Raw genomic sequence first — 21,383 nt, forward strand, 5'->3', positions numbered from 1 at the left:
GAAAAGAGAAAAGCCCTTGAATCAACCTGAAAAAAGAACTTCAAGCGGGACCAACTAAACCCCACGAGGAAGCAAGCTGAGTCTGTAATTGCAACGATTGACGCTCGTTGGCTCACAGCTCATGGACGGTTACCATACGGTTTCCGTACCATTTAGGGAGCAGTCTGATAGCGTCAGAGAGCGTCACGCGATGGGGCGGTGGGCCGTGGCAGGAAAGAAAGTGGTTAGACTGAGTTTACGGCCACTTTGCGGCAAGGTGACTGGTAGTCATACATCATCTCTGCTCCTGCTACGTCTTTAGAACCTTTGGCACTGCTTTTTTCTCCATTCTTCTCCATTCATCGTGACTTTTTGTTGTGCATACTCGTCCTTGACCTTTCTTTCTTACAGGCTTTCCTTACTGGAAAAGCTTTAACCCTGTTTGACCACTCAATTGCTTCCACCTCATCGCCCGTTTATATTCAGATAGCTCTACAATCCCCTCGTGCTTGCTTCTTGTTATCGCAACATTGGTGAGTAATCTCGCTCATCTCCCTTTGTTTGATTTCCCCCTTTTCTTTTTCTTTAATGCAGCAAATTATTACATTTTTCCTTGTCAGAATCCACAAAGGAGTGCAAGACCTTCTTCAATACCTTTGGGCGGCGTGGCCAAGATTGCTATCAGCTTTCCATACACCGATCTTATCTACTACTGTCTCAGATTACGACTGGTGCTCCGAACATATCTTCTCCTTCCAATAGGATCCCTCCCAGTACAAATCCTACCAAGTTGGAGAAACAGGGGCTCGGGACAGGATTTCTCCCCTTCCCACTTCAATTGGCCCCGACTTTGTGTACAGCCCAGGCTATCGTGCTAGCTGTAGCTTCACTTGCGCCGAACTGCCCCTCTCTTACCCCCTGAACTTGCCCATGTGACTGAGGAGCGTTCTCAACCTGACACCGAAGGAGGCTAACATCATCAACAGTGCGTCTTCTAGTCTACACCTAATCGAATTGCTAGGTTCCATCCGTCATGACAACACAACCTGCACCCGCCATCCCCCCTCGACCGTCAAGGTCGCCTAACCAGCAGGGTCTTGCACCCGCAGACGTGCCCAAGATCCCACCACGTCCCACTCGTCGTTTTGACCGCTCCGTATCTCCTCTTCGAGATAGCTACGCCCCGTCTCCCTTGAATGAGCCACCCAATGGCTCGAGCTTGACTCGCACCATTTCCCAAGATGTGCCGCAGCGACCTCCGAGTGTGACGATACCTTCCCTTGGCGAAGAGGGTAATGAATACGAAGCTTTGAACATGGCTGATGTCTCCGAGAGTCACCGAGAGGGCCACCATTCGACTCCCGCAGAGATGCGCAACGTGGGCAGCGATTTGAAGCTCCATGCGCCGAGGCCTTCACTACCCTCTTCCAGCGCCAAGGCCAAGCTGCAAGCCGTCACACGTACAGATTCTCGTCAGGCTGCAGCAGCAGGTCTTGGTGGGACATCATCCCCCACTCCTGATGACCACCATGAACGACCCACTCGCTCGTTACAGTCTCGAACAAGTTACTCGCGTGCGGACTCTTCGACTTCCATTGATCGACGACTGTCTATGAACGGCGATGAGCATGGGATTAGGGTTCCAATGTACCCTAATGCGGGCGATGTACAAGCCCCTTCTCCAAGTCCATACCATCTGGAACAGAATTCGGGCCAGCGCTCGGGCCGCAGCCATAACCGAACTCGGAGTGGTCGTGAAGCTTCCCTGCCGCCAGGAAGCTATGGTCTTCACGGACATGGCGTGCAGCCCAATGACAAGTTCGAGAAGGCCTGGTATGAAAAGCACCCCGACGAATATGTCAAGGAAGAGCAGGGTCAATATGGCCCCGGAGTTGGATCGCCACGACCAGACTGGGCATTGAGTAGTGATGATCTGAACAAGATTGTACGGGGCTCTGCTGTGACCGGGAGCGGACTTGGTGAGTCGCTTAAATGGCACTGGAAAATTGACCATGCAGCTAATCGATGAATAAACTTAGGCACGTCACCTGCTGTAATCGGAACCCCAGAAGAGGAGGTTGGTTACATTGCCGCTGACGAATACACTCACCGTCTATCATCACCGCCGCCTGGATCGCGCCGTGGTTCCCGCCTTGTCGCTGAGTCACCTTTGCGCAAGGAGAGCGTGCCTTCCGTCGAGACTGAGGGCCAGCAACAAACTGCGACCTCTGAAGATACCGCTCACAAGTCAGAAGAACCAGGGGTGATACACGTTGACGAACCATATCATCATCTACACCATCCTGATGGCTTCGCTCAAACTCCAGGTCCCGAAGAACTCTCTGGAAAAGTTGGGGAGGGTGATGTAGATGAGGATGAGCCTATTCTGGCTGCTGATGAGGTGCGCCCAGAATCTGCTTTCCAGCACCCCGCCGTATCTCCCACATTCGACAGAAGGGAAAGTGTGGAGGTCGACAGGAGTCACACCCCAAGTGTCACCCATAGCCGCTCGGGCAGCAGAACTGCGAGCCACCGCAACAGTTTGCCAACTCTGGCAAGGTACAATTCGCGCGACGAACGGGAAGAGACGCATACCCCACTTGATGATGTTGAGGAATATGAGCCTCTGTTCCCGGAGGATGATGATGCAGAGAAAAAACCTCTTTCGACCGCCGACCGCTTTAAAAAGCGGCCAGATTTGCTCAAGCACCGGTTCCCTAGCCAAGACATTTGGGAGGATTCGCCGAATAGCTTGCAATTGCACGCTACGGTGTCTACACCGGATGTTCCTAAGAACGAAAACTTTGAGACTCCGGAGGAGGAGTCCTTCCGTAGAAGCCAGGCTACCCGCGTTGATCCACACAAAGTTGCATCACAGATTCTACAATCAGAAGAACGTCTCGACGAGAAGCCTGTTTCACGTCCAGACATTGCCAAGCAGCGCTTTCCCAGCAGGGACATCTGGGAAGATGCCCCCGAAAGCCAAAAGCTGGTAACCACAGTAGAGCCGGCAGAAGAGGGAGAGGTCAAGAGCCCAGATGTGCCGACGAAACCTAGCATACCAGTTCGACCCCAGAAGCGTCCTCAACAGGCCCCCCAGTGGATACTTCTACAAAGCCAGTCACCTCGCCTATTGAAAAACGCCAACCACCTTCAATTCCTGACCGTCCCAAGCCCCAAGTCCCGACCCGGCCAGCTAAGCCCGTGTTCCCTGGAAATGGCGGAGAGTCTAAAGATGCTGCGGCCAAGCCGAAGCCAGCAGTACCGGCCCGTCCGGGAGGCAGTAAGATCGCTGCTTTGAAGGCAGGGTTCTTGTCAGATCTAAATTCCCGCTTGCAGTTGGGCCCTCAAGCGCCACCGAAGCCACAAGAGAAGAAAGCAGAGGAGCCCCCGGCGGAAAAAGCTCCTCTAAGTGATGCTCGCAAGGGAAGGGCCCGTGGGCCCGCACGGAGGAGACCGGCCGCCGAAAATGTGGCTGCAAAGTTGCCGACGATCTCAGAAGTCAGGATCACTGAAACCTGGAATGTTTGGGAGGTTAATGAGGCTGGTAATTTGGTTGTTGGCAGTGAAAAACAGGTGAATAAGAACGAAGTCGTTGCTCAGGACACAACAACGTCAGAAGACACCACCATGGCTCTCCCGATAGCCAAGAACACTGCCAGCGAGTCGGCTGCTCCGGACACGACAACGTCAGAAGACAACGCCATGGCCCCCCCGATAGCGAAGAACACTGCCGGTGAGTCGGCTGATCCTCAACCAACATCTCCCATAGAGGACCCGGTATCATCGAGCGAGTCAACCCCAGCTGAGCCCCAGCCACCAACATTCACAGAAGCAGCCCACACAGTAACGAGCGCCCTCGATGATGGGGGTCCTATCGTGGTACCTACAGCCAAGCGAGATGAGCCAGAAGCTTCCTCTGAAGCGGTATCTACCGAAACTGATGTCGATAAACCGCAGAGCACTTTATCGGCTGAATCAGGATTAGAGGATGTTGCTGAAGTTGCGGCTGCGGCAGCCGATGGAAAACGGCCCTCGGAGGGTAACTAAGGAAAGTTCTTGAAGCGTAGTCGTTTTGCGTTGTATTTGTTGTTTACCTGTTTCGTCTTTTTTTACCAGCCAGTAAAAGACATACTACCGCCTGTCACGGTGTAGCAGTCATAGAATTTACTGACCGAGAATCTTTCATGTCCTTCATTGGACGTAATCCTGAATCCTGCCCCGGGTAACGAGTGCAGTTCTCTTTGGCAATCTATGCCGCCGTACTAATAATAGTAGTAGTGACACACATACAGCTACGATATGACTTATTGAGTATCCAATGCACAAGTTTCCCGATCAATTATTCCATTTGTGTTCTTCCTGGCCAAGAAACAAAAGCTATATATAAGGGTACTCTCATCTGACATCAATATCAAAAGTGCTGAGCAGAATATGAAGATAGAAAGAATCACGGAGAAGGAAAGGGGGGGGGGGGACTGGAAGGGTAATTAACATACCTAACGCAAACCAGGCAAACGCGGTTTTGCAATTTTGATACTACTAGGAGTTGCAACTTGAATTAAGGAAAACATCACGATGTATGAACGTGTCCAATCATATCAGAATAGCAGAACAATTAGGGTGAGCAGTGAGGACGCCGGGATTGGTCTCTTTCCATTCTGCCTCCCATTTTTATATTGAATTTCTTTGTTTGATTGGGTATCATGGTATTGTTAGGGGCTTTGGAATCATCTAATAGGAAGTAAATTTTCACTCCCAAGCGCTATGTGGGGAGAGTATAAAAGGTCAATTTAACTGGCGGGTAGGTTCTTCAAATCACCCTTTCCGTCCTTGATCCATTCCGGGTCAATCAAGCGCTCTCTCTCCGCGTAGAGCTGTTTGTAGGCACCGCGGATAGTTCCGTCGCTGACATGAGCGACCTGACTGATTTCTTTGGCAGTTTTGCCGTGCCCCATCAGATACGAGGCCATGTAGATACAAGCTGCAACAATGGACAGAGGAGACCGGCCGGCCAGGTCTCCCATGGTTGTGACACGGTCAGAAAGTGCAGAGGATACACTGGTGACTTGGAAGGGCAAATCCAACAGATTGCAGAAACGGTTGCACAGGTCGCTGGGTTTGGTGGAAGTTGTTGCGGTGTATGTGTCGTTGGGATCTGGGACACCACCGTTTGATACCACGGCGTTGTTTCTTTCCAGGTTCTGGGCCGTGAAAAACTTCTCCAGCGCCTTGTAGATTCGGCCAATTTCCTTCCTCGACACTTTCGTGACCGCGAAAATTTCGGTGAAGGTACGGGGTACCTTGCATTGACGGCAAGCGATAAAAATACAACCCGCAATGATCACATCTTGGGACTTCCCTTTGAAGGCCTTCGCATCATCGACGATCTTGAAAAGATACTTGGCGGTATCAGCGACATTCTTCTGAATGCTAAATCCATCGCACAAAGCACCGATCTCTTTGTACGCAGCCAGCAGAGACTTGTTCGCCTTCTCGCTCGACTGCTTGTTCTGAGCACGATACAGGTCACGAACACGGCCAGAGCCTCCGCTTGCAATTTGGGTCTCCAGTTGGTCCCCGTTAAGTAGGGGGTTTGAAGCATCTCCGACACGAGATGGATCATCGTTGTTCTGATCGTCGTTGGAGAAAGTACGCCATTCAGAATGCATGTCAATTTCCCGATCAGCGAGCACTAAACCGCAAGACCCGCATACCGTTTCATGCGACCCGGGGAACTCCAAATTGGGCGGGACCTCCTTGCACTCGGGACAGATGAGATGATGCGAAAGGTTCTTTTTCCACTGACCAGGTTCAGGTCTGGCTTGGGGTGGAGCGGTGGCCATTTTGCGAGACTGTATAGTGGACTCGATACGTTCTCGTCGACGTTTCGCTAACCTTTTGGCAGAGATAGGGAGATTATGTTTGCGAGCACAAAAGCGAACGAAGAGTGGTGAATACAGGTTGACGGCTGTATTCCGACAAAAGTACAATCAAGGCAACACTCGTCTTCGGATGTACCAGAAAAGGAGAGAATCACAGGGGCGCAAATCGCTGACTAGAATGCAAGCCACGTTTCTGCGTCACTGCCTTCGTAACCACGTTAGCTTGAAGGCCCCCAAATGAAATTTAGGACATGTTGTTGAAAATCCACAGCCATCTCTCCTAAATCTCAAAGGGACCAGATTCTCAGTTCAATGCTATACCTTTCCAGGGAGCCCTCCACTCCTTATTCTACAACTGGCCCCAGAGTAAAGAACTTTCGCGGGTGGAAGCGAGTAGAAAGACCTTCTGCTTTGGCGTCCTAGAATCCTCAAAGCCTCGAAGTCAGGCTTGTCCGACCGCGATAAACCAGTCAAGGTCTCCGTGAGAGATGTCTCACGAAAGAGGGTCGTGGAACCTGACAGGTAGCCGCTGCAAGTGAGATCGTTCGATCGAGACGAGCAGAGCAACGTCGAGTACCGAGCTCCTAGGGGGAGAGAGCCGTGTGAAGCGAAAGACGGAGATGCGACTTTCGTGAGGGGTTGAAAAGAGGAAGAAAAGAGTGAGAAAGAGGCAAAACGAGTATCTGACTAAAAGATGCCGGCATTCGATGCTGGGAAGAGCCGCATAGCTGAGTCAGCTGCCAAGCCGATGTCTCCCGAAGAAACGTCGAACTTCCAACATCGGATTCACGGACGAAAGCCATCACCTGTCTTCGCAAACCACCCCAGGTTCCCCTCATTTACCACCTCCCCGCCGCGATGATGTCCCAGTCCCTCAGAGCGTCTGTAAGTCCATGCTGACGCCCTTTATGGTCACTCACTTTTCTCCCAAGTGGAGGTTGTTGACCCTTCCTTAGCGCTCTCTCCTCGCCCGCGTCTCTCGGCAACAGGTTTCTTCGGCTTCTCGCCGCACTTTCCTGACCTCCGCTGTTCGTCAGGGTATGTGACCCCTTCCTTTGACTAGCCAGTTCGACTCGGTGCAACGACTGGCGAGATGGTATCGCCGTCTCCCACAGGTCAAAATCTAACACTGTAACAGCCGACCCCGTTCAGGATCTCTACCTCCGTGAACTCCGTGCTTTCAAGCCCACTCCCGTCAAGCCCGGTGACGCCGAAGCTCACGTCCAGAAGTTCAGCGTTCCCGCTACCCCCAAGTCTCCCGAGGAGGCCAACCTCGCCAATGAATTGAAGTCCTACGAGACCCAGGAAGTTGAGGTTGAGGGCCAGGCTGCCTCTGGTGAGGCTGCTCCCGCCGAGGAGAGCTGGTTCGAGGAGGATGAGGAGGAGGCTCCCGCTGCCCACTAGGTTTATTGTTTCTATGACAAGGTCTGGGAAAATCGGGGCCTAAGGGCAATGGGATGAGAACAGAATATGCTTCCTGTTGTTAAGTCCTGAGGAACTTTGTAAATTAAACCTACTTGGAGCATATGAATATTTCCTTTTCTTAATCAACTGGCATTGTCCTACTTTCCGCATTTATTATTATCATCTTATTCAATGTTCCGTGTGTTTTGTAACCCTTTTCTAACTTTGCTTGAAACGAGATGAACTGGTGTAAATGTTGGCCTCAGGATACTAGGCCGACCGTGTGACCGGGGTATTGTTACTTGCAGGTTTCCAACTGCAACGTCAAAAGTTTTACCGATAATGCATTGCGAATTGATGTGTTGAACACGCAATAGCGATTTCAAACAGGATATGAATCAGGTAGATGCTGATACAACCTGCAATGGTGATTTAATTGTGCAGCTCGTGAACGCTCACCCAGCCATGGAGGGTAATACCTGACAGTATAGTACATGGCTGTGAATGATGGCTTGGTCATACCTCGAGCTTCTCGCCCATCAATTCTATATATAAGATTTACCTAGATCATACAGGAGACTCAGCCGAGCACACCGTGGAAACAACGATCGATAACGTGTCCGATGATCGGAAAGAAAAACAAGATATCGCCCTTGAGTTACAAACTTACAGTTTGTTGAATGCAGAGCGTCTTGCGTTAGGGACACTTCCCACCTGGATGGAGGAAGGAGATATGACAGCTCCAGATCGCATCACGTCAGACCGCCAGACGATCCATAGCACTTCCCCAGCCTTCTTCGTGCGTCTTTTAAGTGTCGGAATCAACCCGCTGGACAGATGTACCGATAACCACAGCCCAGAACACGAGAACGGTGGCTCGGTAGTCTATCCTTCAAATGGATGGGCTAAGATTGTGTGCACACTGCATAGTCGATCAATCGAAAGTGGGACTAGTTAATATCGAGGCCACACTTCCCTGTCCTTCGACTATCTACGGGGTCCGAGAAAAAGATTTCCGGAGTAAAGGATTACGGCGCTGCCGAGAGATCGTCAGATTCCCATATGCTGTTGGTCGGACAATGACATAAAGAATGACCCTCGTCTGGGAGACATCCGAAGGTTGCCCAACTGTGATTAGTTGTACAACATTCCAGGAAGTATCCCAAGTGATTTGCCACTAGACTGTTCATAATCCTTTTATCCTTCAATAGTTCTTTCCTCATTTACTTTAGTGGCCCCGTTTAAGATTTGGCAGCTATACATGAGTAGATTTGTGGTAACAAAGTGCACCTAACCTGCTGTTTTGTCTAAGTGTACATCTGCCCATTGTATACCTGCATGTATGTACAGTCATACCTACAAGAATGATAGATCAGAAAGCCGAAATTGAAACGACACAAGCAGATACTCTGCAAGGCAAAGACGGTGTCCATTACCATAATACTCTTATTAAATGAAATAATGGGGTTGTTCCTTCATAATCTCTTCCCCCCCCTTTTTTTTGTTTACCTTGTGTATAACAATGATGCTAAGTGGGATTCGCACCCTGCTAACTCTAGAAAAAGGGGTCTTTAATATTTCCAGTACAAACATATACCGGAAAGAGGCTGTACTCAACCGATTTCATGGCACATTCCATAGAAGAGTCGCTTACTCGTAAAATCCCAAGAGAAGGCTGACGGACTAACGCAATTGTAATCTGCAAGTCTTCGCTGGACGTGCATGTAAGTCCAAATGAATGGGATATGTCGAATCCCACGATTCAGTAAGATACCTCAGGTACAGTACAGTACAATACCTACCTAGCAGCACTACCAACATACCTCCAGGTGCTCAGGCCATGTGCAGTGGATTTAAAGAAACTTGTCAATAATTCATTGATTTCACTACTGTATTGTTTCTCAGATATTTCTATGAGAGCTAGATTTCACTCATCCACTCATAATTGAGTTTTTTTTTTATTTTGATCTGTTGGTGGTATTTATATATAGAGATATAGTAAGATGTACTATTCAATGATTTACCTCCAGCCTTGCAGATGGGGCTTAGACCACCCATGGCACGACTAAACACGATCATGATGGAAAATTAAGCCGAGAGTCAAAGAACAAAAGACAAAGGTCAAAAGTAAAAACGAAAAAAGGGAAACGAAAAAAAAAAGGGCAAAAAAGGTTAAAAAAAAATGAAAAAGGGCACTGCCAGATTGAAAATGAGATTAAGTCAATAAGATTTGATTTGGTTTTAAATGAAACCGTGGGTCGGGTCGCTCAGATTCCGAATACTAAAAAATACCCAACCTGGAAGAAGTATGAGAGACGAGCTGTTTGGAACGATACCTGTCGGTACGTTTCTGTACATCCCTACGTGGATGCATACGTACTCGGACATGTATGTATGACGGACAACAATAACTTAAAAATCAAAAAATCAAAAATCAAATATATAAATAACAGAATCAAGAAGAAAGAGAGAGATTGACGAATGGAAGAGGTTTTAGGGACAGAAAAGAAGGTGGGTTTGAATTGGTTCTCCCTTCTTGTCTACCTGTGTACAGAGATAGTTAAATTGTTGCCCGCCATTACCTCATATTCGCACGAAACTCGGACCCTGGATTTCGACGGTACGGGAGGTGGAAACCATTGAAACTAGACAGTAAGTATTAAATGGTTCCATTAGTATTCCAAAAATTCCCCATTAAATCTTTCCCTGCGGCTCCCTTCTCCTCCGCTCCCCGTCGATTTGTTTGCCTCCCTTTCTTTCTCTTTCTCTCTCTTCTTCTTCGTTTACCTTTTTCAATCAAAATATAAAGAAAAGAAGAGAAGAGCCAATAAGCGTGGCTAGACCTTCCTACTTTGTCATTCGTTTCATACCATCAAATAAAGACCGCAACGCCCATAATCAATTCTCCGCTCTTCTCCAACTCTACTTTCGGAAATTCCGTCGATCAACCGCCCGCGCTCTTCTCCATTCGTTGCAATTTCGACTAACGAGGGACCCTAGTCGGATATACTGGGAACCCTTACTACTTTATAATCTGGATCTTGAGTGAAATTGTCAACTTCAACTCATTTGCGGAACTTGCGCCTCATTCGTTGAACGCCGTCACTTGCCCTACGTCTGCCTACACGCCGACTTGTACGGGACATTTACTGCACTGCGATTCCCGTTGCGACAACACCACCATTTCGATGCAATTCAAGGGCACCCTCTCGCACATGTTCTGATACCCTTTGACGTGGGTCTATAATATATGGAGGAGCTGGTCTCTCTCGCTAACAGCAACTACGATCCACTCCCGGTTGGGGGAGATGTGTATCCCTCCAGCACTCTCCCTTGTCTTGGACCTATAGTCACCATTGGTTACTTTTGACCATGTCTCCTCTTTCTCTCGAGACAATAAGCAATCATCGAGATGGTGAACATGTCTTGCTACCCCATTCCGCCAGTTATAACCACCTTCCCGATCTCGTCGCCTCGGAATCCGCCTCGCCCACTCTCCGGAGGACATTCTCAGACCTGACCTACCCAAAGGATTCCACATCCCCGTCCAAGGAGGATGTTGCAGCGGGGAAAGACATCCTAAGGCGAACCTCACTGCGGAACAAGGAGAAATCGATCATTACCGTCTCTCGATTCAGCGTTTCGACCGAAGATGTGACCGATCCTGTTAGCGCGGAACTCTCCGAAGCTCCCCCGAAAGCCCCAGAGACGACAAAAGTCCCGGAGACAAAGGCTCCAGAGCCTGTGGCCCGGCCCTCTAAAGCCCGCTCTATGTCCGGAAGATTGGTCAACCTCGCCCGCAAACCATGGAAGTCAAGCTCGCCTAGCAGATCCCCTTCCCCGCCCGCTAAGGGCTCGAGGGGGCGGACAATGCGTGCGGAGGAGCAATCCCCGTCAAGCTCGCTAGCATCGCAGACTAAGGGTCTCACTCCGCTGGACACAGTAATAGAATCCGATCCCGCTGTTCCTACGCGCAGGCGGACAATCCTGAACAAACGGCCTCGGCGGCCGATGGTAGCGGTCGTAACACAAAGCCAAGCGGATAGTCCCACGACCCCCAATAGTAATACTCCATCGCCTTTCACGCTAACGGCTAAGAACTCGTTGGAAAAGCTTACATCGTCGCTCAATGTGACAACTCCAGTCCTCCCCCCAATGCCCAAGACATCGGTTGCGTCTGCCGGTATAGACTTCACGCGTAAGAAGGATGAACTCTGGGGTGTTTTTCGTGGCCTCGAGGCCGATTTTCAAAAGTGAGTGTCTGTGGGATGCTGGTCAAGCGGAAACTCGCACGAATCCAGGCGACTGACTATCACAGATTTCAATCCAAATCCAGTGCTTTGAAAGCCAACGTCATCCGCTCTTCACTTCTACCTTTCCTCAACCGTAATCATTCTCATCCATCTTATAAGTCATTGAGGCCGGAAGACCTGGATCGTCGAGTTAATATCCTCAACAAGTGGTGGATAGGATTGTTGGAGATGCTTAATGGGAAGCACAATCAATCTATATCGGGCACTGACCGGCCGGTGTATTTAGAAGCTGTTGTCGGGATCATGACTCGACCTGAATGGAGGATCCCTTTTCCATCGCCGCCATCTGATGGAAATTCACCGAAGCCCCTACAGCATGCTTCAACCTCGATTTCAGAAAGTTCGGAGGGCTCTTCCGGGAGTTCGGATTTTCTCGTCGAATCAATTCATCACAACATAAGGAACATTTTCACGCAAAATTTGCTGTCTCAAATGGCTTTTGTGGTAGAACGGATGTCCATGAGACACGCTCCGGCTAGCTTGGTGGCTTTTTGCGGGAAAGCTTGTGCCTATGCGTTTTTCTTCTGCCCAGGAGTGGCCGACATTCTTGTTCGGCTGTGGAACACGCCGCCCAACATCTTCCGACGGGTTCTTACCCAGTCGAATGTAGATGGCAGTGGTAGTGCACGCGCATTTACACAGGATCTGGCGCTGAACTTCCCGGCGGCTCTTCGCTCGTTATCTTTCCATAGCCACACGCCATTAGTTCGCTATCTCCGCCGAAAGCCCGATGTTCCTTTGAGCACGGCGCAGATTCGGTGGCAGAGCCCTTGGGTTTCACGCTGGAGTGGCCGTGATAGTGACTTGTTCTTTGTATTTGTCAAATATATACACATACTCTACGCTGATGCGTTGCCTGCAGACGTTGACAAAGACAAACGTGTCTTGGCGCCAGGCTTATTGCCAATACACGCACAACTTCTTGTCGTTCTGGAGGACACTCTATATAAACAGTCAGTCCCCCAGGCACCAACAAACTCACACACTGCTGCCGCAATCACGTTCGACGATTTTATTGAAGGTGCTGATGCTTCGGTCTCGGCTCTTCCTTTGGGGGCTGCGAACAGCCATCGATCGATGGCCGAGAACCGTTTAATTATACTGTTACGCGATTTTCTCTCTGAATCTTCCGTTGAACCAAATCATGCCCGATTGCTATATGCCGAGTCCTTTGCTATGGTTATGAAAACCGCCGCTGGAAAGACCTCGTTGTTTGATCATAATGCCTGCTTTTTACTATGCGACTTCGTTGAAGAAGTCATTCCTATAATAACACGATATTCCCAGTCGGTCAAGTCGGACTTGTTTGACTGGAAATTCTGGCTTGAAGTTTGCGATCGGATGATGCAAAGCCATAACTCTCTTACTGAAGTCCGTGTGTTCTCCTTCCTCTTCTGCGTGTGGAGCACATGGACCGCTTCAGAAGAGCGAAAGGCAGACCTTTGCCTAGGGTTTCTTCTGAAAGAGTCGTTATTTTACCATTACTTCTGTCACTGGAGCCCTATGGTCCGTGCCTACTTTCATCGTCTTCTTTGTTGGAGATTGGGTAGATTTAACGGGGACCCGTCACCGCTCGATTCGTAAGTGCATAGGTTTTTCGGGATGTTGATGTGGGAAGAGAACGATACTAACCAGGCTGCTGTAGAACAATCTATGAAGTGCTGGGGAGCCGATTACAAAGTCTTTGGGAATATTACCTGACATTTCAAGCAAGAGCTGAAAAGGAACTTACGGTGCCGCTATCTTCAGCGCCCTGTACTCCAGCACCCGGGCGCAGAATCATCATCATCCGATGTGATAATCATTTCACTCCACCTAGTATTTTTGTCTCATTTGACCGCGTCATCCCTGCGGCACCTCCCGAGCAGAGCGCGGCCTCCATAAGCGGCAGCTCCGTGAAACCAGAATCCACGTCTTCTGAGACGCAGCCACCTAAAAAGAGATGGAATCTCTTGAAAGCTATGTTCGGTGGCTCTTCCTCGAAATCCAATGGCGAGGCATCACCTTCTAGTAGCTCTGAGGAGTCACTGGACACAACTGGGTCTGATAGCGCAGCATCTGCTGACAAACGCATGGATGAGATCTCCCGGTCGAATAATAGCTCTGGAGAACTCTCTCGACCAAAGACAGCACACCAGCCTTACTCCTTTAAGTTTTCATTGGAGTGGATGGACCGGCCTCAATGGCCCAGCAAAAACAAGCGCCTTTTCACTCCCTGTCTGCCTGTGGCAGCCCAGCTGCACTTGCAGCTGCGCAGATCTGCTGATGCAGACGACGAATCCGACATAGATTCCGATGAAGAAGCTGAGAGCGATAGCGCCCGAGATGACCCACCCTCAGCCAAGAAGACAGAGATCTCAAAGAATACCAACACCGGCTCGGAATCTGAGAAGGGTTCCAGTACACCAGCTCCAGAGCCTGCAATAAGCCACCCACTTGTTGCGAACAAGTACGTGGGACGTGCTCTTGCGGAATGGGCCCAAATTGTCTCAGAATGTGACAGTTTCTTCGCCCGGCGACGCGATGAGGGCGTACCCTGCGATCGAATGGTCGAAACCCCAACGCTGGGCGTTGAAAGCTTCAGAAAATGAGTCGGTGCAGCAGGCTGCCGCAATAACGATGCTGGAAAAAAGAGATCCGCGCAATATGGAACTATGCCGCATCTTTTTCTTTTCTGCCGCTGATTGATTCTAAAAACCGTTTTGCTTTTCCAGGTGCTGTCTTTTCAATGAAAGCGTGGTGTTCGGCTGTCTGAATGGAGGGAGCTGTTGTATAACAACACTGTCTATGTAATATATCTATGAGATATCGGGTTCATTTCTTTTGTATATAGTAGCGGGCCCTTTTAGAATTTATAATCATGGAATAAAAGAGGAAGGAATTTCGCATCAAAGTTTAAACCCTTGTCTCATTCCGTTCTTGTCGGTTTAGGTTTCGGTCAGATATCTCCTAAAAGACATCGATTCTTATATCACGAACACTGGAATGGTGTTGAGGGAAATTGAACATTTATTGATCCTGAACCCACTACTCCTCTGCTCCGAGTCAGGGACAAGTCTGACTTGTCGCCGGTAGATAAACACCAGATGGGATAATTGAGTGGTCACCCATCAGACCAGAAAGATACATACAGTAAGATAATAACAAAGGGAGAAGTTATGCAAGGATAAGTGGATATATAGTGCGGAAAGGAGCAAAATGCCTACCGGACGTATCACTAGACCCAACAAGAGATCTTCTAATGAAGGTCAGTAGAGAGATGGTGGATGATACAATGGCTCCTCGAGCCACATTTCTCCACAGAGGCTAACAAACAAATAGGACAAGAACACAGGTAGACATATACAATAGGCGCTGAAACAAGCGGGAGGAAGTCTAAGTAGTGTTTTAGATGCGGTAGGAATTTCAGTGGACGATCGTATCGAATGATGAGGCGAGAATATCGGGGATCGAAGAGTGTTGATAAAATGGGAGGTAAAAAGGGTAGGCATGCTGCAAGATTAGCCATGCAGGAGTTTATCACCTGCAGTGCGTAGGATGTCGGAAACCCGGTCAACCCATTCCTGGGTCAGTGTCCAATTGCGCGAATCGATGCTGTCTCGAATGGCAGGGAAAAATGTTGCATCATATCCGGACCATAGCTCAGGCCCGAAAAGGACATGTTTGAACTGCGTACGATTAGGCACCTGGCGAGAAGTAGTTAGCTTACATCCGTTGTTCCAAAATCTGCAAACCACTTACGCCGCCATCTATCCTATCGTCTAAAAGATGAGTATCGAAGCGAGCCATTCGAGCATTATGATCCATCCGCTGAGCCGCAATCACATTGTTCTCGAAACCTCCAGTGCCTAACACTGTGTCGTGCCACACACGGGCCCACTGCTGGAACTGCGCTGCATCATCTTTGACCTTGGCGGCAGCATCATACAAAGGCTTGAAATTGACAGTAACCTCGCGGTTGCTATTGCCATTGGAAGCGTCACGGGCAATCGGGACGTTCTGGGACTTGGCATATTTTTCCAGATCAATAACATATGAAGCAATATGATCGGCATACACTTCTAAATCAAAGGGTAAGACTGGAGTATCCGCAAATTGAAGAATGAGCAATCCCCAGAACTGAGCCAAAATTTTGTGATACTGGAAATCGGGATCTCCGAACCGTACCATCCAGTCCCAGTTCTCATAGCAACTGTGATAGGGATAAGGCTCCCCAACAAATCCGAAGTCCACACTGGAGGTTCCAGCAATATCTTGGAATGCCACATAATCACTACCGGCCCCGAGCGGGCCGAGCTTTTTCTGTTTCTTTTCCCAGATTTCTTTCAGCGTTTCATTGGCGACCGGGTCCGATATGCGTCCGAGAATCTGCGTCACAACACGTTCGAAAAGCGGGCATCCCGAAGCTTCAAATTCATTACCGCTAACACCAACATCGACATTCATGTAAGCATATGCATGGTCACGAAGAGCGTCCAATTCCTTCTCCACATGCTCTGTTGACCCGATCAGGTTATATTCTTCTGCATCCCAGCTGACGAATTCGATAGTACGGAGCGGACGCCAGCCAAAGGTACGGAGCTCGCCAAAGACCCGCACAACCTCGAGGAAAACAGCAGTGCCACTACCCGGATCGGCGCTTCCCAGACACCATGAATCACGGTGGTTTCCGACGATGATCTTCTTCTCCGGTTGTTCCAAACCGATGATTCTCCCAAACACGTTGTAGATAGGCTGCCTTTCCTCCTCGTCTTGTAAGTTCATGAGGTTAACTTTGGGGGACGTTCCGTCTCCGGTCCACCATTGGTCCACATTGGGAACGCCACCAACCCATTTGTCAGGCACCTGGGAGCCATGGCCCTTGATAACCTGCAAAAGCCTCTGGGCATCGCGCCAGGCGATGGGTAAGCTAGGGATGCTGGTCAATCCTGGGCTTTCCTCTGGCTTAAGTCTTTTCTTTTCGTCCGGTGTGGACGCAAAACCTGGGGAGAGAACATCTCCCACCACCCATGACATCAAGCTTACGCCACCTCTCTGAACACCGTCTTCCGGCATAAAGCGTCCATCCGGATAGGCTGGCCCTCGGACGAAGCCATCCTCAGAGGGATCTGAGTAGATGATGCACCCCACCGCGCCGGCCAGTTCAGCAGCTTTGATCTTCAAAGCTCGATCGGACTCCGACCCGTAATACCTCACGAGGGCTATAGAGCCTTCTAAGGTGACGCCTTGATCAGCGAGGTATCGAAAGTCTTCCCGAGAACCATAATTGGCGTAAATGATAGGGCCAGTGACATTTCCAGTTTTTGAATGCCCGTGGAACACGGGCGTTTCCCCGTTCTTTTCTTCGAGTGTAGCCTCCCAGGCGAGATCAGGAGGGTCAACAATAGCGACTCTTCTTCCGTCATCTCTGGGGTAATTCAGGTACACTTGGAATTCCTCCATTTCAATCTCATCCAAGCCTGCGATCTTGAACTCCTGCTTCACCCATTCCGCCAACGCATAACTTCCTTCGGTACCGGCCATATGAGTAAAGTTGGTGACTCTCCTCAAATTCTCCGCGATATTTGTTTCATTAACGTGGCCCTGGACGAAATTCTCCACAGATGCCGCACTATAAGATTGGCCCATGATAAATCGCGAGTTCATGCTGAAAATATCCGACACGAAGAAGATGTAGACAACTGAAACCACTAAGAATAGCCCGAATAACCGCAGCATGATCATACATCCGTGTGTTCTCAAGTTTGTTCGAGTGTCATTAAGATCAATGGTGAAGCGGAAACTCGGTAGATATCGGCGTATAGGAAGATGAATGGCAGATAGGGATCGCGTCAGACTACTGAACCGCTTCGAGAATCGAGAACTTAACAAGCGAGAGCGTTGAGACGATTGCTGATCGCCGTCCTCCACGTCCATCTCATGTAATTCCCGCTGCAACTCTTCGAGCGAGCCCCTTTCGGAGTCGGCGCCTGGGGAGTCGAGGCCATCCAGGCTATCTCGGACTGATTCGACCGTAGGAGGCTGGTATCCATGGGGTCTAGGCCCGGCACTTTCGCGGGCAGTGACATCGTCGACATTGTGAAGTAGACCTTGCCTCTCGGATTCGTCGTTTGCTTCGGGGCCGAGGTTGGATCGGGAGGAACTCGGGCGGGCACCAACGGCCTCTTCGTAGGAGGGAATAGGGAGGGCTTCGTATTCGAACTTACTGTCGTTGCCCATGGTGGAAGATCTGGGGCTCCGGGGAGCCGTGCGAGTTGGACCGGGTCACAGATACCGGACTAAGCGGGATCATGATCTGGATGGAAAAGGAGTGATAGTCGCAAACATACTCCCAGGCCGGAGAGAACGCAGGAATGACTGAAACAAAAATAATTTAGGAGAAAATGGATAAAGAAAAGAAGGGGTTAAGGGACCGTGGAGGGTGACGGTCCGTGAAAAGGAGAGGTCTCTAACGGGTCGATACTGAATTAGTAAATGATAGATAGAGTCGGAGGGAGTTTGAGGCGTCGTCGTTGCCCTTTCCCCAGAATGTTAGTCAAAAGGCGTGGCGCAGGCGAGACGAGACCTGAGACCCACGCTCGGCACTCCGATCGTAAGCAGGCAGAAGGGTTTTTTTGTTCCTCTTTGCCCTGAATCCTTCTTATGCCAGGTACACATCGTCAGGAATGACTATGGAGCGTCAGACCCCTTGCAGATTCCATGGATGCAAACCAGAACCTTCAATCAGTTCAACTGCTTTGAATGAGTGAAGAGCGACAGAGCGACAGAGCGAGAGAATCGCAGATTCACCTGACCATGACCGTTTATCGTTCCTAATGACGGTTACCATACCGTACATACCGTACATCTATGCCTCAAGGTATACCATTGCTAACGTTTCTCGTTCATTGAATACCTGATTCTATATCGTTTTTGTTCTTCTCTTTACATATAATCCTGGCTCCCTCTAGACATCGAGTATGTCACAAGAAACCAGCTCTAGCAACATCTATAACTATTGGAAGGTAGATTTGTGCCTCGAACTTGGGGTCCAGAAACTGCCCTAGGAGGGATCGACCATTTGTACGGCATTACGTCGATACGTCCCATCTGTTCATAAATCTCGATTTTTCTATTCTGTCTATTTTCTGCCAAAGGACTAGACCCACTATCATGTGGGGTCAAATCATCTGTACATCCAATGTGCATATCGTTTGTGCTGACGGTGTATATGGCGGACACTCTTTTCGGTTAAACGTCAGATTCTCTCTGTAAATTGAAACCCCATCCTACATTTGAATTGTAGAAGACTTACCTGCCATATCCTATGGACTGGACAGTTTGCATTGCAGGATTCGTGTTATACCATAATGTCCACCTTCAACCCTTTTCGATCCAAGCGACTAGCTTATCGAGCCATTGAAGATACACCGGAAGACGAGGATTTCATTCACTCCATCCAGTCGGATCCCCTATCGTATGCGACCTCAAACTCAACATTGTTGAAGCCTCAAACGAGGAGTGATACACTGAATGGCTACAAGAAAAATCTCGTTAAGGACACGCTTTTAGCAGTTATCATCTTACTGCCAACCCAGAATGCCCATGACCAACCTGGGACGGCTGGCCCTCCCCAGGAAATGTGGACGTCGATCGGAATTATTGCTCTCAAAAAGAGCGAACCGGGTCACGGCCATCATCGCAAAAGTTCTATCAGTATCGATATTGCTAAGCCCTATCAGAATCAAGGGTATGGAAGCGAAGCGATTCAATGGGCGGTAGATTGGGGGTTTCGAAAAGCTGGTTTGCACCGTATCGCAGTTGAAGCTTTCTCCTATAACCAAGGTGCCACACGTCTTTATGAGCGCTTGGGATTTACATTTGAAGGACGGCAAAGAGAAGCTATCTGGTACGATGGAGATTGGCATGATCTGTTAACCTTCGGTATGCTGGACCGAGAATGGAAAGGACAGCAGCAGACCTGGAAGTCGACGGAAGGGTCAAGTAAATAATTATTAGTCCATGGCGAGGTAGGATATCTCCAAAGCAATAAACTAGAAGGGGTTTCAACGGAGATAAAGGTTAGATTAGGAGTAAAGGTCTTTATTCTCACAACCAGAAAACTTATATAGTATGCTATATCATGGTTACCGCCTTTTTTCATTATCAACTCTGGTCTTGTTCTACAGACAGTGGCTCCTGTAGTTGTAGTCAAGCCGCTGGAATATTGCCTTGATTGATGGTGAGTTCAGTGCATTGAACATGAAGACGTAAATCTCAGCTATTGTACGAATTATCTCCAGTGAAGTTGTATTTGGTCCGTGAGGAGCCGCCGGAGTCTTGATAGCTCCTAACGGCAAGTTTATGTATATTCAGTTCCAAGTTACCGTGGTAGCGTTGGAAAACGGTGTGGTAGTACCAGGCTGCCACCAGCTGTCGAGCTGCACAACATTACAACGGCTGGTTTTTGTGGTATTGCTTTCAACAATCTCCAGGCGTTCCATCAACTACTTCTACGCTTGATAATCTCTTGAACAAATGCTGAGACTTCCTTAAAGCCGATAGCCCGGGCAAGATCGTGTACCGAGACCACACCATCTGAACCTTGATTGGATGGGCATGAAGAATGCGTCATATAGTCCGAAAGACCTAAGCGACAGGTTGATGATGCCTCTATCAGTTATACCGACAAACCCTTTACATTATAGAAGGCCTCGATGTGTGCAAAAATAATTCTGTGAGTGTTAGTAACGATAAATGTTATCCCTACGCTATGGCTTGGATTTTCTCGATAACTCCTAAGACACAACCAAAATAGGAAAGGGAAGATAAGCAGAAGTAAGTAGCAGGGAAAGTAACCGTAGCAACAATAACAGATACAATAACTAACGGTGGCAAAGATTTAGTAAATGGCAGAATATCAAGGTCCACTTTAGGTAGTGCTAGTCCTAGTACTACTGCGCAGTACGGAGCACGTTGTGGCCATCCCTGAAGGGTCCACCGACCAAATCGAGATGCAGGGAAATTGGCCTAAGAATTCTTTCTGCCGGTCAAGCCGGATCACATTATTTCTGGGCACGACGGAAAGCAATCATGTACGTGAATGTTCGGAGTCTAGCTGAAACACGCGAAACCTGGTGGGCCCGTCCGTACTTGCATGCCCATGGATCATGGATTCCGTACTACATTACTACATACGGCAATGCTAGTACCCCTCATCTGTAACCAAGTTGGAAATTTCGTGCATAGAGGCTGAACTTCACCTTTGAGGACCAGGTCTTGTGATCCGCAAGAACGGTTGCTGCCAGACCCCCATGAGATTGCAATTCTGAGAGAACGGCAAGCAGAGGCAGGCATACTATACCAAACAGGGCATACAATAGCCTGAGGAATGTATTATGCTTTGTAGAAATGTGTTTTACCTACCTTTTGTGCGATATCGGAACCTTTGTGCTGATGTTGAGGTGCTTGGAGTACAGGCAGGTTTAATCGAACGGATCCACATGATAAGATTGATTGTTCTTGGAATCTTTTCCTTTTCGAGGCTGAACCTACTGGGGTGGATATCGTAATCAGAACATGAAAGGGAAAACCAAGAAAGCCACAAGGAGGAGGCCCGTAGGGTGTACAGAGATGGATGGAGAATGAATAGTAACACATTCTTGTTTTAATTTATTGATTTCTCTTTGTTTAATTACGGATTGAAAGATGTGAGCTACTGGTACTGTTCAAAGGGCAGTTGAGTTGTATTGACAGGACAGGGTTGACGTGTGCACGGGACCAGGAGAAGGTTAAGGTACTATTTGGCATGGATACGAGTTTT

The 21,383-nt window shown here is 49.0% G+C and overlaps 6 protein-coding genes across 6 annotated transcripts; 4 read left to right on the forward strand and 2 right to left on the reverse strand.

Annotated features, from left to right (window-relative positions):
• Positions 1 to 1,012: 1,012 nt before the first annotated feature.
• ANOM_010777 (uncharacterized protein) lies at positions 1,013 to 4,029 on the forward strand (the record flags this gene model as incomplete). Its single annotated transcript, XM_015556033.1, has 3 exons — positions 1,013 to 1,958; positions 2,019 to 3,262; positions 3,319 to 4,029. The coding sequence occupies 3 exons, from the start codon at positions 1,013 to 1,015 to the stop codon at positions 4,027 to 4,029; spliced, it is 2,901 nt and encodes a 966-aa protein (XP_015402604.1).
• A 743-nt stretch (positions 4,030 to 4,772) lies between these two features.
• On the reverse strand, positions 4,773 to 5,825 carry ANOM_010778 (transcription factor SUA7; the record flags this gene model as incomplete). The annotated part of the gene is made up of 1 exon (XM_015556034.1): positions 4,773 to 5,825. The coding sequence occupies one exon, from the start codon at positions 5,823 to 5,825 to the stop codon at positions 4,773 to 4,775; it is 1,053 nt and encodes a 350-aa protein (XP_015402602.1).
• Positions 5,826 to 6,671: 846 nt separating this feature from the next.
• ANOM_010779 (ATP synthase subunit H) lies at positions 6,672 to 7,404 on the forward strand. Its single transcript, XM_015556035.1, has 3 exons — positions 6,672 to 6,749; positions 6,821 to 6,902; positions 7,003 to 7,404. The coding sequence occupies exons 1-3, from the start codon at positions 6,723 to 6,725 to the stop codon at positions 7,266 to 7,268; spliced, it is 375 nt and encodes a 124-aa protein (XP_015402603.1). The 5' UTR covers positions 6,672 to 6,722; the 3' UTR covers positions 7,269 to 7,404.
• Positions 7,405 to 10,640: 3,236 nt separating this feature from the next.
• On the forward strand, positions 10,641 to 14,172 carry ANOM_010780 (DUF1765 domain-containing protein; the record flags this gene model as incomplete). The annotated part of the gene is made up of 3 exons (XM_015556036.1): positions 10,641 to 11,521; positions 11,587 to 13,161; positions 13,227 to 14,172. The coding sequence occupies 3 exons, from the start codon at positions 10,641 to 10,643 to the stop codon at positions 14,170 to 14,172; spliced, it is 3,402 nt and encodes a 1,133-aa protein (XP_015402608.1).
• Positions 14,173 to 14,570: 398 nt separating this feature from the next.
• On the reverse strand, positions 14,571 to 17,800 carry ANOM_010781 (M28 family metallopeptidase; the record flags this gene model as incomplete). Its single annotated transcript, XM_015556037.1, has 2 exons — positions 14,571 to 15,267; positions 15,323 to 17,800. 2 exons carry the CDS (start codon positions 17,798 to 17,800, stop codon positions 15,082 to 15,084), a joined length of 2,664 nt encoding a protein of 887 aa, XP_015402607.1. The 3' UTR covers positions 14,571 to 15,081.
• Positions 17,801 to 18,930: 1,130 nt separating this feature from the next.
• On the forward strand, positions 18,931 to 19,572 carry ANOM_010782 (GNAT family N-acetyltransferase; the record flags this gene model as incomplete). The annotated part of the gene is made up of 1 exon (XM_015556038.1): positions 18,931 to 19,572. One exon carries the CDS (start codon positions 18,931 to 18,933, stop codon positions 19,570 to 19,572), a length of 642 nt encoding a protein of 213 aa, XP_015402610.1.
• Positions 19,573 to 21,383: the final 1,811 nt, after the last annotated feature.

The sequence above is a fragment of the Aspergillus nomiae genome (assembly GCF_001204775.2).
Source record: "Aspergillus nomiae NRRL 13137 chromosome Unknown contig00420, whole genome shotgun sequence".
Classification (NCBI taxonomy): Eukaryota; Fungi; Ascomycota; class Eurotiomycetes; order Eurotiales; family Aspergillaceae; genus Aspergillus; species Aspergillus nomiae.

Coding starts and splice junctions, on each gene's coding strand:
- ANOM_010779 (XM_015556035.1), top strand. CDS start 6,723: ATGATGTCCCAGTCCCTCAGAGCGTCT. Junction 6,750..6,820: donor CCCAGTCCCTCAGAGCGTCT/GTAAGTCCATGC, acceptor ACCCTTCCTTAG/CGCTCTCTCCTCGCCCGCGT. Junction 6,903..7,002: donor GACCTCCGCTGTTCGTCAGG/GTATGTGACCCC, acceptor ACACTGTAACAG/CCGACCCCGTTCAGGATCTC.